Source organism: Falco cherrug, chromosome 13, assembly GCF_023634085.1.
Source record: "Falco cherrug isolate bFalChe1 chromosome 13, bFalChe1.pri, whole genome shotgun sequence".
NCBI lineage: Eukaryota > Metazoa > Chordata > Aves > Falconiformes > Falconidae > Falco > Falco cherrug.
The window spans coordinates 35,101,804-35,115,457 of NC_073709.1; the positions used below are offsets into that span (position 1 = coordinate 35,101,804).

Below are 13,654 nucleotides of genomic sequence, written 5' to 3' on the forward strand. Positions count from 1 at the left end.
AGCAGCTGGTTTGTTGAAGGGTAGTACTGATATGCAGAGAGACCTCACAAGGCTCAGCAAAGGCAAGTACAAAGCGCTTCACTTGGGATGGAATAAACATATAGAACAGTACAGGCTGGGATCAACTGACTGGCAAGGGAGGAGCTTTGCTTCTGCAGAGCTGTACATCTTAGGGGTGACTGAAACAGTAGTGTATCCTTGTATCAAAGCAAGCTAACAGCATGCTGGGCTATATTAGGAAGAGCATAGCCAGCACGTCGCAGCACTCTCCAAACTAGCTGGCTGCAACAAGGCCTTTTACCATCTCATACCAACATACTCTTCATGCCAGTCCCTCTGCTGCCTTCTCCTAGCCTCTCCTCATCCCAGACATGTTCTCTGCTTCTTCCTCCCCTCTCTTCCTTGGGTGCTTGGCCTCTTAACAGAACCAGTCACAGCTGCACCTTATCTGCATTGGCCAACCCACCGCCCCTGAAGCCAGCCCACAGCTGTATATTATCAATGTTAATAAACCCAGCTTCATTCCTCTGCACCAGCAGTGTAATAGAAATGGTTATTCCCTTCTGTTAGGCACTTATTAAATCACATCAGGAAAGCTGCATCTAGTACAAGAAAGACATACAAACTGGAGTGAGTCCAGTGGAAGGCCACCAAGATGACTGGGAGCCAGAGCACATGGCATAAGGGGAGAGGCTGAGAGAAGTGGGTTTCTTTGACCTTAAGAAGGGAAGGATCAAAGGGGATCCTAGTTTTGCCTTCTGCTACCTGTAAGGCAGACTGAGCTAGACCCTTCTGAGGGGCACAGTGAAAGGATGAGATGCAATTGATGCAATCCACAACAAAGGAAACTGCAATTAGCTATACTGGGAAAAGTTATCACCAGGAGGATGTCAAGCAGTAGTGGGATCTTCCCATCCTTGGAGATAGTCAGGGCATGCCCTTGACAGGGCATTGAGCAAGCTGATCTGACTTTGAAACTGGATCTGACTTGAAGGTAAGCCCTGCTTTGAGTAGGGGGTGAGCTAGGTCATTGCCTGAGTTCCCTTGCAACTTAAAGATCTTTTGAGTTCCAGCCTTCTGCATCTGTAGCACCTCCTGCCAAGGCTCTTGCTGTACTCCTTATCTGACATCCTGTGTAAGTGAGGGATGTCTTGTCATCTTCCTCCTGGCTCTGCCAAGTTAGCTGTGCTTGGGCCCAGCGGAAGGAAACTCGGCATGGGAGGCTTACAGTGACTGTGGAAACTCTTCTGGTCCCTAGTAATACTGTGTCTCAGGCAGAGGATCCCCAGACAGGATCCAGTAAGTCTTTGCATGACTTCTGAGAGCAATGGTTGGTGATGGGACCATGGTGCAGTTTCCCACTCCAATTTCCTCCTTTAAAAACTTTGACCTTTCATCAGAAGTATCAAGGGTTCAGAGAAGACCTCAGTAAGACCATGGAACAGCTTGAGAATAATGGCAGCTGAGGACACTTCAGCCTGCAAAAAAGGACCTTACGGGGAATACAATAGATGTCTGTAAAATCCCGAATGGCCTGCAATGTCAAATGCAAGCATTACAGAAATTATAGAAGAAGGTAAAAGTCGTTTTGACTGAGTGGGTCCTTGATGGCATGAAGGATTGCTAAGAATAAGACAGCTGAACTTCTAATTTTAGCAGGTGGTTTCTTACTTCAGACTGCTTCAGAATCAAAGGAATGGAAGGTGGCAGAAGCAGTACTAATTTTTAAATGGCTTCAGAAGATACCAGTTTCTGACACACATGTATACATCACAAAGAATCAGAAACCATGATAAAGATTGGAATTAGTGGACAGGTGGATGAGGGTGATCTAATGAGCAGAAGTCCGTATCGCTTTTGTAAGGGCATGAGTCTACAAATGTAAGGAGGCTTTGAGGATGTGGGGGTATTAATTTCTAGAAGACATTTGACAGCAATCCTTGCCAAAGTAGCAGTCAGAAAGCAAATATAATCCTAAGAGTAATTAGAGTAGTATTAAAGGGTAAACAAAATATCCTTATACTATCATGTAAATCTGTACAAAACATACTCTTACAGACTGTGTGTAGTTCCATTCTTGCATCTCAAAAAGGATATCTTGAAATCTGAGAAGTTGACAGGAAGGGTGACAAGGGGGCTAGAGACAGATTCACTTCCAGATACAGAAAGACTAATTGGACTAGGACAGTACACTCTGAGAAAAAGAGGATTGGCATGTACATGACATCTTTAAAATCAAAGGCAGAGTGGCAAGAAGGGAATGTTTTCTGCTTCTTCTGATATGAAAATGAGCTGCCAAGTGGAATTAGCAGGTGACAGGTTTGTACGAACAAAGATTATTCACATAATTTGGTACATTCTTTGCCATAAGATATGTGTAGTCCAAAAGCTTATGTACTCAATGTAATCAGGCAGATTAATGAGAAAATATCCATCTAAGGTTACTAAATACCAGAAATACATTTACTAAAAGCAAGACTGTGACCCTTTAGTTACTCCTGTTCAGTTTTGAGCAAGAAATTCCCTGCCAACAGCAGCAGCACGACATGTTTCCATCAGAGGTGAAAGGGGGCATGGTGACATGAGGCTAACAAGCAGAAACACAATACTATCGTATTAAATTGTCACAACAGTAAATTCCCTTTCGAGTCAAAGAAGCTGCTACCACTGTCATGTCATGTCCACTCTGGAGAGGTTTTACCTGTTCCTTGGTCTGACCAACAGTCAACTCTGGGGATTCTTTTCATCAATCATAGTGCCACTGCAGTAGTGGAGCACCAAATTCTAGGATTCTAGGTCACAAAAAAGGAGGAGAAAGATGGCTTAACTGAAAGTTGCAAATAGGCATTTTACTGCAGTTTGGTGGTAGGTAGTAGGAAATGGCAGGTGTGCCAGCCTTCTGATCATGCTGATAAACAGATCTAGGATATAAATGCAAACAAGTAGGGCGTTTGTTCATGGTAATTTTGAGTCATAACTTAGTGCTAATTCTATGCCATAAGCCAAATGTATCTGTCACTATATTCTTTCTTCATACAAACTTTAGGCTGAATCCTCTCAGATCTGCATTGTTTAGCTGAATAATTCTATTAGAAATACAGGACCTCACACATGGCTGTGTTGGCCTACAGCATCCATCTTCCCTTTGACAGTAGAACATCAGATTTCCCTGGGTAACGCATTGATGCACAGAGCACTGTTGCCAGTAGTTTCATTCTTCCCTGAAGAATATCTGTTCTTAGAAAGCAACAAGCATAAACCACATCAGCATGAGCATTTGTACCTGCTGTCTTCTAAAGAAAAATGTATCATCCCTTTTGCAGTTTTATTTTCTTCCACAGCCAAATGTGGCAGGCCACGCTGTGGATAAGCATATCATAGGGCTCCTGACCAAGCTGTGTTGGAGCCAGACACTGCAGCGAGTCTCCATCCTAGGACCATGTTTTCCTGTTGTGTTTACGTCTTCTGGCAGCCCTTGAAATCTACATAGCAAATGTACTATTCTGTATATGTCTAATCCACAGGAAAGCTGAGCTGAAGTTAAGGCTTTAGAGTTAGAGTAACAAGCCAACTGCAAGATTTCATCATATCAGTGTCAAAATGCTGCATGCACTTCTTTTGTAGATTTAAAGAAATTTCCGTTACCGAGCCAAACCCAGCCTGAGAAACAACTGATACCATTTTGTAACGTTTGCTTCCATTTCTTGGTACCTTTCATAGGCAAGATGGAGGTTGTAAGCTACGCTTGGTCCTCATGCTCATACTTCAGATTATCTGTGAGAGCCACCCCCAGCTATTAACGTTGTTTTTGTAAATTTATTCCAGCTAATCATGTCCGTTTTCGAGAACAGCATGAAAGAAAGAGGCATCACTGAAAATGAAGCCTTTGACTGGGAGAAGGCTGGTACAGACATCCTGTTGTCCACTAGTACCTCTACTCCACCACAGCAAAACACCAGGCAAACAGCAGCCATGTTTGGGTGAGTATTGCAGTTGCGCCAGTCAGAATATGGACATCCTCAATAACAAGTTCATTTTGGAAAGATTTCAAGGCATTATGATCCTGGGAAGTTGGAGCTGCACGGCGGCTACTACTTGATTTGACTTTATAGGTATTACCATGTGTCTGAGGCGATGGAACCCGGTTTTAGAACCTTGCTACTGTCCTGTACACACATTTTCTACTAGGCATGAGTGTGTGGGTTGGACTCACATTGAGGGATGTCTGGAGACTTTCAGCCAGGATTGATGGAGGCCATATGCTTGTATATTTTGCATATTATATGGCACACATGGCTGGAGCTTCTGTGAGAGTGCCTGCTGTGAGGCAGTTGCTGCCTTGCTGTGGGGTGGGTTTGTGATTGATAGTGAGGTGAATCCAGCAGAATGCACGCACTGGTCACGCCTCAGCACCAGTCCCTTGACCTTTACAGGGTGTTGTGTGTGCTGGTGCAAAGGTACGCAGAGCTTGGTGCTCAGAGATGGAAATGAGTCCAAACAAAAATTGATAAAGCTTAGTTCACTGGTCTGTCTTGGTGCTTTTGAAGGGGTTGGCATTAAGGGATAACTAATTCTTAGTAATATTATAGAAAAGCTGTAAGGCCTATTAAGCCTTATTTGCTCATGTGAAGAGGGAAAGTTTCTTCTTAGCTAAATACTGTGTAATAGGTGCTTCTGAAGAAGTTTGCAGCTTGTGTATCAAGGGCCCCAAGATGCTTTCATGGATCCATCCCACTGTCTTTGTGACTATATGTTAGGTGGAATCCTCCCGTTCTGTTTCAGGATGTCATATCTGGGATAATGCTGGACTGCCTGTTTTTTCAACATGGTAATACCCTAAAAGCTGCAAAGAAGTTTCTGTGGGGCAGTGTAATAGGCCTCCTTCTTTAAGTACTAATAATTTAACTTTCTTCTTGTCTCTTCCATAGGGTGGTTAATGTCACTCCAGTACCTGGGGACTTACTTCGTGAGAACACTGAGGATGTCCTACAGGGTGAACATCTGAGTGATCAAGAGAATGCTCCCCCCATCCTGTCAGGCCGGCCAGCGGAAGGTCTCGGTCAGGCTCCAAACACGGCTTTCAATGAGGCTGAAGTTTGGGAAGAGACAGATGTGAATCGCAACAAACTCAGGATCAGCATCAGCAAAGTAAAGAACATTTATTTGTCTCCTGTGGCTGTTGGATTTAGGGTAATGGATTCATAGACTGCTAGAAGCCATTCAGATCTACTTGTGTAGCATCCTACATAGCGCAGACCAAAAAGCACTGGAATTTCCCTGTGGTAATGGGAAATTGCAAACAATTTTTTTACAGAGTAAAAGCCATTGGGATTAATTTGGATCTTTATGCAAATGACATTTTGGGGGCCAATAATGCTAGAGTAAATCTTTTGTACAATCATACTGTTATCTAGGACCTTGATACTTCAAGCAATGGAATTCTTGTCCTTGCATAGCTGAAACAATATCAGAAATGTCCCAGGTTTGGAAATTGTACACCAAAATTTTATTGTGTCCTAACGTCTTGGGTAAATAAATTTCTTCAGAGATGTCTTCATAAGCTGTATTTTTCCACGTGTTGAATTATCATTGATTTTTCTCTTCCAGTTCTTAACTTTCCTTTCTAAGGGCAGCACAATCTATAAAGAGCATCTACTAATGGTTTCACCCCTGTGAAGAATGAAAGAAGCTATCACTTAATATTGTCATATTTCTGCATTCCAAGATCATATTAGATTTTTTAGCTTGCATGAAGTGTGTACTTCTGTTGGTGTTCCTCATAATCCCCAAGCTGTTTCTCAGTCTTTTCTTGTAAATATTACCTAATTTCTTGGAGGCATCCCCACTGAATGGTGATTCCATAGAAAATGTTAAGTATGAGAATCTATCAGTTATTTATTAGATCCACTTAGATATTGTGAGTAAATTAGTATTTGTTGTGTTGATCTCAAGTCTTGCTTAAAAATCAGAATGTCACCTGGCGTGACATCAGATACATGATACAGATAAAAAATCTGTTAGCAGAGAAACCTTCATCAAACAGACTTAAAATATTATCAGGGCATATCGGATTCACTTCACAAACTTGTCTTTAATGGACATTTGTGGACTAGCCTGTTAAATCTGCCGGTCTTCTGGGTCTGACCAGAGTTCACTTCAGTCTATACTGGCACAGAGTTAGTCCTTTCAGCCTTATAGGTATCTCCACTATTCTTAGTCTTATTAGAAAACATTATTCATAGACAAGAAATAATCTCATCTAACTTGCTTAAAATTCACTGGTGCAGATCATTTGGATCAATGTGTTATCTGTATGGAACATTGCCAGCAGCATTCCCCAATACAGAAAGTTGTAAACCAAGTTCAAATCACTTTCTCGTCTCCCACTGGTAAACTGTCTGCATTCCCAGAAGTTCTCATTTGAAAATTTGAAAAATGAAATAAGAAAAGCCTGGTAGAGTGGAACAGTTCTGTTTCTACAAAGTACAAGGAAAAAAAGAGTATTACAGAAAAATCCTGGTAACTCCTATGTGTTTTTCTGTTCCTTTGAACCACCAGGTGACTCGATGCTCTTCAGTCATACTGAGATGGGCACAAGGGAGTCGTAAATGTCCTTTCTGCCTGTTAGTTGTGCATCATGTCTTAGGTACTCAGTGCTGTCATTCACAAGCCCTGTCATATAACAGCAGTTAGAGGCAGGAGAGGTTTCTGCAAGATCTACAGCATGACCAGGTGACTCTCCTGCCAAGGGATATGCTGTTTCTTGTCAGTTTACTGGCAAAGGAGCTTAGGGAATTAGCATGGCAATGCGCACTTCAGTCCTGACAAGCTCTGTAGCTACACAGCAGTCTATGAAATAGAGCCCAGGGCATCATGCTCTCCAAAGCTAAAGAAGTCTGTCCTTTCTCTCTGTGAGGGTTGTTATCTTTAGTCTGACTCTTGCCTGTCCTTTCATTCTGCTAGGCTTATTATCTTTAGTCTGACTGTTCTCTGAGAAAGAATCAGTTTTTAAGTCACCGTCACCACATGGAGAAAAAAAGGAGGCTGCGGATTTGATATGTAAGGGCATAGCTTCACCTCTGCTTGTAATCTCAGGCATCTCTTGTGTCTTTCAGAACTGCGGGGGCAGCAGCACCCTTCTGCTAGTCACAGCTTCACTATCCTTCATCTTCCAGTCTTGTAGCACTAGAAGGACTCTGGCTCTCCCCGTCTTGCTCTTTGTATTTAGGTGATGCGTAGATCTTGCCTTTTTTTTTCTCTCCGATACCTAAGGTCATCCTTATTTCTCTGTTCACACAGTTCAGATCTCCTTCTGTCCCACTTCTCCCATTTCGATGCTAAGGACAGTTTACTTGACTAATGTCACTGTCCTCTCTAAATCCTTCTTCTGGTTCTCCTTCCTCTACTGGATCAAAGTTCTAATTCTGTGTTTTTCCAGAAGCCTCTTCCTGCTCTCCTGCACACTCCCCCAGTTCTCTGCTCTTGAACCTTACCAAGCTGCCTGTTACCCTATGGTTACATCAGCACTTTGCTCCTTTCACAAACACATTCAGCCTTCCTTTGTCACTAAACTTCTCCTGGCTTGAATGGATTATACATTAAATCATTATTATCTATTGTGCTTTCATTGTAATGCTGGAAATTTCTCCTCCACTCTCCCTAGCTGCAAAGGCTCCTTAGTTATGCATTCCAAACCCTGCCTAGACAGTTTAGATCTGCTAATTTATGGACACTGACTGACTTGCCATATACACAGTACATGCACAAAGGCAGCTGTCTTGATCAGCAGCATTTTACTGAGAATCCTGCTCACATTCAGAGCCTCTGGCATTAACAGAGAGCAAGTGAATGTAGGGCATGCTGCAAAGAAGGGTGAACACTCTCCGTGCTAGGAACTGGCACTGGCACCTCAATGCACATTCCCACACAGAGGCGGTGTGTAGCAGCTGACATTGCATGGCTGGCAGCACAACAGGGCTGAAAGCAAATCCTAGACTGCTGCTGTAGTCCTTGGACCATTCTGCCTCTATACTTTTGTCTAAGCAGGTCTTCTCTTCCAAGGGGAAGCAGCACAGTGGAAGGCAGAAGGCAGCTGTGTTACAGGCACCTACTTTTGCTCTTTTGTCTGCTGCTAAATGTAAAAAAACAAAAAATCCCACACAAGTTCACTGAGGCCATTTGAAAACAGAAAATATGTACTGGTAAAGTATGAACACTCAATGCTCACAAGTGTCCACAGGCATGTTCAGGTCCCTGGGTGACCTTGGATCTGTGGAAAGCTCTTACAGATGTTGCAATTGAGTATATGTCCTTGGGGACTTATTTAGAGGACCAAGAATTTAAAAACCAAAAAAATGCCAAACCATCTTGGGAATTAGGATAGCTTAGTCATATCAAGTTCATCAGAAGTAAAAGTATATATATACTACAATATAATGCACGGACTTTGCACAGACAAATATTGACAAACAAGGGCTCTTAGACATCTTGGATAAGCAGTTAGGGTTTGTGTATGTAGGTTAGCCCATGATAACTCCTTTGGATCAACTATTCAGGGTAATTGCAATGCAAAGGCCACCTTGTAAAGGTGTGTGCATATTTGAATTGATTTAAAATCTATACTTTGTTTTAATACTAGAGAATTGCCAGGGCATATAGGCCCTTGCATTCATTCAAACATTGCATGTGTAGATTGTGAAAATGCAGCTGAAACTGTATCCTGGGAGAAAGCACAGAACAGTGAAGGATGGGAAATCAGCATCTTTGGTCAGATTTTGAGGTTCTCTGTGTTTACACCCTACAGACTCAGTGCATGGTGGAAGAGGAGCAGAGAAATGGCGTCTGCCCCAGTTCCCCTGTCCGAGTGCCTCCAGAGTCCCCTACTGCACAAGTGCGCTCCCTAAGATACCGCCGTGTGAACAGCCCTGAGTCAGAACGCCTCTCCACAGCTGATGGCAAAGCAGATCTACATGAAAGAAGGTTTGCTCACCCTCTGTAGTCTCCTGCTGCTTTTAGCAGTGTCTTGAGGATTGACTGTTGAGACCAACATAATCATTAGATTAGCAAGCACTGGAAGTTCATTTCTGGGTGGAGGTGTTCATGGGCTTTATGATCTTTCTGATGAGACACTCATGTCTGTTAATAAAGAGAGTAAGTGGGAATGAATCTCATCCTGTCCCTGGATGGGCTGAACTCCACAGACAGAAGGATGGATATTTGTCAGAGGGAAGTCAAATCATCAAATCAGAGATAATGTAAACAGTCAAAAAGCTTTTGGCTGGCCTGAGGTGGGAGGGAAGAATGGATCTTTTTAGTGTACATACAGGGATGCATGTATTCTGGGAGCTAGCTGGTAGATCCTGATCTCGTGGGTTTCATTGTTTCATTATTTTTCATTAATAGTAATAATAGTATTCCATTTTCAGCATATAGCATTGCACTTGTTTGCATGTGAGAAGTACACATTACACCATGATTTTGAGGGTAATAGGAATACCTTCTCTCAGATCCACAGCAAAGAAATAAACAAAACCCCCAGAATTATAAAAATAATGAAAAGAAACTTTTTAAACTATTGTGTGCTGTAGAACACATTACCAGACATAAGTCCTTGGTGCTGGTAACCTCCTTCACATCCTTTGTTACTCTGCCGTCCTTTTCCCATTGCAAGTCAGGGCATGGACTGTGGCTCTAGGATGTTCTGGTGGGGTGGCTTCTCTGAAAGAGGTGGAGGAGAGACAAGCCACCTTCTCAAAGAAAATCTGACAGACTTCAGCCAAGCAGAACAGTCACAAGGAGACGGTAGCTGGAAATGAAGGAGGGTCAGAAAGAGCTAGAGAGAGGATGATCCCCTAACACTACCCCCAGTTTGTTAGGTACTGGTTTATTCTGGGTGACTGAGGGAAGCTTTAATGCTGTAAAGCTGCAATTCAGGAAAGATTGATTGTGTTGCTATTAATAATTTAGAGTTTGAATAACAAATCTTGGGTCTTGCTACATCTTCTTTTTCTTGCCCAGAAGAAAGGGTCTTTAAAGTAGGAAGGAGAAAAAAACCCCCGCATTTATAACAGTCAGCAACATTAGTCCTGTATGTTCATTGAATGCTTTTAACTTCTTCCTTTATTTCTCCCGCTCTTTTTGTCTACTCAGCATCATGCTAACTTAGTATAGAAAATGGGTATCATCCAAAAGGTGTCTCTTTCTCCTGCCTTCTTCCTTCAGCTCCTGTTTTTAAAATCAAGATCTTTTTTTCATCTTCCAAGCAGCCTGCACCAAATATGGTGCAAAAACAATCCCCCTCTGGCACACAGTCTTCTCTTTATTCTGTTTTTGTCTTTTCACAACATAGACCTGACTCCCAGCACTGGGAAATTCTTCTGGCTTTCTGGAGTAAAATCTTTTACTCCAGGTGTCTCTCCTCTGCTGGGGAATGAATGAAGACATTGACTAAATCCTTTTAGCAACAGCTTTTCAAAATCCAGTTGCTCTTCACACACAGAGTGTAGACCATTTTTAATTCTTACTTTGCATACTTAGTGTTCCCTATTCACAATAATAAGTTTTTAAGACTTTAACAAATACAGGCTTGCTTCTTTCAGATCCATCAGATGGCTTTTGCTGAGATCTTTGTTCTCTACATCAAACTTTGGTTCACCTCTTTCTCTAATTCCCCTTTCTTCACCAAAAATTTTTCGATTTTGCTTGTAATTCGTTCCATCTCAGCTCTGACCTTCCACTGTGTTAAAGATACCTAGTATTGCTTAGCAGCCCTCACCTGATGGTCAGTCATTTCTCTTTCTCCTCATGCTTTCTCACACATGGAAGGCTTTTCCCAGAAGAGTCTGCAAGGCTCCTGTATGGTCCTTGTCGAAATCCTTTTGTAAAACACACTGCAGCTGTCTTTCACTGGGCAGCAGACACTCTGGCTTTGTGCAGCAAGCTGCTAGCCTCGGTGGTAGACAGAGAAGCAAAGGAAGCAGCAGGTGCAGGCCCAATGAGAAGCACGGATCATAACACTGTGGAGCAGAAAGACAGAATTGCCACAGGATTTTCCAGCTGAGTTGCTGCCAGGGCTGTTGGGGCACAGGGAGCTTCCAGGGCATCTTTGAAAGGTGTTTCTGCACAGCTGCAGAAGCTGCTGCTATTTAGACCGTGAGCCACTGAACATTATACCACCCTTTGTAAAAGAATATTTGCCATATTTCCTTCCTGTTCCTCCAAAGTATTTTGAGGTCATCTATGCACAGTGGGATCAATGGTTCTTGCTGTCTTTGAAGAACTCATGTGGTCACCTTAGAGGCCTCAGTGGCCACCATAGAGATAGCACAGTGCAGCTGAAAAGGTTATAGAAGCCCAGCAGAGATGCTGTTAAATCAAACAGTAGATTTAGGATTTAGGGGTGGTTTGGGTTGGTGCTCCCCCCTCCCCTGCCAAAGCAGTAGAACTTACCAAAGGGGAAAGAATATATTGGTGTTGTTGGGGGAAACTGGTTACCATCCTGTCATCAAGGAAGGATTGACTGTCATACTGAAGCACTTTAGGGGGAATATCTTTATGCCATTGTAGATTCTAAACAAGTATTTTTCCTTAAGCCTATCTTTCTGATGTGTACCAAGAAATGTGTGAGAAGGACTATACGTGTTTTCTCTCACATCTTATGATCCCTAACTTTAACCACAAACAAACCTCATGTATTTTTAATGGCTTCCTGTTCTGTCTTTAGATCTCGAATGGATTTACCTGGCTCTCCGTCACGGCTTGTATGCTCCTCCCAGCCAGCCCAGATGCTGTCCATTGATACTGCCCAGGCTGACCGGCAGGCAAGTGGTAGGATGGATGTATCTGCTTCAGTGGAACATGAAGCCCTCAGCAATGCTTTCCGCTCAGTGCCACTTGCAGAGGAGGAGGACTTTGATAGCAAGGAATGGGTTATCATTGATAAGGAGACAGAGCTGAAGGACTTTCACCCAGGTGCTGAGCCAAGCACCTCTGGAACCACGGATGAGGAGCCTGAGGAACTAAGACCTATTGAAGAGGGTGAGGAGAGAAGGCGCCTGGGGACAGATGCTGCAGTCAGGCCGAAGACGCATGATGGGCGAAGTCGGGGTATGCAGCCTGTGACTGAGGAGGACAGTTCCCACAGACATGAAGGACCTTCTCAAACAGTATCTGACAGTAAACATGAACAGCAGACAGGAAGTCCAGCCCACTCCCCCCTACATTCAGCACCAGCTATCCGACAAAGGAGACGAGAATCTGAACCTACTGGTCCTCAGAGACAGGTAAGATCCCTGGGTCTGTACCTTGTTGCCTAGGTTAGCATCACCTTAGGGAACCTCAGCTGTGCTGGAGAAGTCTGTGATTCCAAGCATGGACGCTCTTGCAAAACTCCTCCTGACAGTGCTTGCAACTGTTGTGAACACCTTAGAACTGCTCCCTATAGCTAGTAACATTGTCCCCTACTAAGGACACACTGTTACCAAGATCTTTCAGTTATTTTGGCACAGGGGTAAGAGGGGAGTACAGCTGTGGTTGTGGGTGCCTTTTAATCAGTCTCTTATTGCTCTCCCACAGTGTTTTGTTAACGACCACTTAGTTGTATGAAGGTGTCACTAGCAAATCTTCTCCACAAAGTTTCTCAGCAGCAACAGCAGTGTATGGCAACAGAATGCTCACTAATCTAACCATACATCAGCACTGGGAAGGCCTGCAGCAATGAAAATCATAAAGTAACTCCCTGAAATTAAACTTTCTTCTAAATACCTAATAAAAACCTCAGAGTAACCAGCAATCAGATCCTGTCAACCTTACTTTAGTGACTGGTATTGTTGCTACCAGGTGTTTACTCATAGAAAAGTTCTTTACCTACTGTGTTTTTTCCAGATAGTTGTAGAGGTCTGTTTTTCTTTCAGTCTGCTTTTTTCTGTGGTACTCTGAAGGTATAAAGAAGATCAGTTTTTAGTGGGAAGTAATTTATTAGATTAGCTGGAAAAACATGATGTATTGTTAGGCTCAGAGCTCCTCTGTCATATCTAATCTTCATTTCTCAGACATTCAGAAGAAGGCTGTCCCAGAGTGTTCATGCAAGAGACAATAAAATTGTTCTCCTGAGGGCTTTTTGTATTTGTATGTTAATGAGAATCTCATACATGTGGGGTCCAAAAGTGCAGTGAAGAGCAGCAAAGAGCAGGCAAGTCTCAGGGTCAGGTACACGGTGATACCTTTCCTAGGGCAGGCGTTCATGCAGTCTGCTCTGGAAGACCATTAACTCCACCTCCCATTCCCTCTTGAGCATATTTTCTAAGGGAGCGTTCACTGAACTGGAGCATGTTAAAAGAACATTCTTCTGTTCAGGCCTTGCCCAGATTCTTCTCTTGTGTGGCTTTCAAAGAGGTACAAGAAAAAAAGGACTGTTAGTTTTGGCAACAAAAATGAATGACACAAGAAACAACGTAAAGAGAATCAAACCAAATCCTTGCCTGCCAGGCCAGGTGTTCCTTGATAGGGTGCGTGAGGCTACAGCATTTAAAGGAAGGACAGAAATACTGACAGCAGGCACAAGTAGGACAGTCCGCTGAGCATGGAGTAATAGCAGTACAGGCTTGTCGTGGAGTCTGTGTCCAGTTGTAAGGGTCCACGTGGAGGTGTTTGCTGT

At 43.1% G+C, this 13,654-nt stretch overlaps 1 protein-coding gene across 8 annotated transcripts in view; it reads left to right on the forward strand.

Moving 5' to 3' along the window:
* The window catches only part of TTBK1 (tau tubulin kinase 1), a 122,961-nt gene that overhangs the window by 73,565 nt on the left and 35,742 nt on the right, over positions 1-13,654 (forward strand). For all 8 annotated transcript variants that reach the window (XM_055725466.1, XM_055725469.1, XM_055725470.1 and 5 more), the window contains 4 exons: positions 3,826-3,980; positions 4,929-5,148; positions 8,804-8,979; positions 11,723-12,281. In XM_055725466.1, coding sequence (XP_055581441.1) covers positions 3,826-3,980; positions 4,929-5,148; positions 8,804-8,979; positions 11,723-12,281 — 1,110 coding nt within the window. The remainder of the gene's footprint in view (positions 1-3,825; positions 3,981-4,928; positions 5,149-8,803; positions 8,980-11,722; positions 12,282-13,654) is intronic.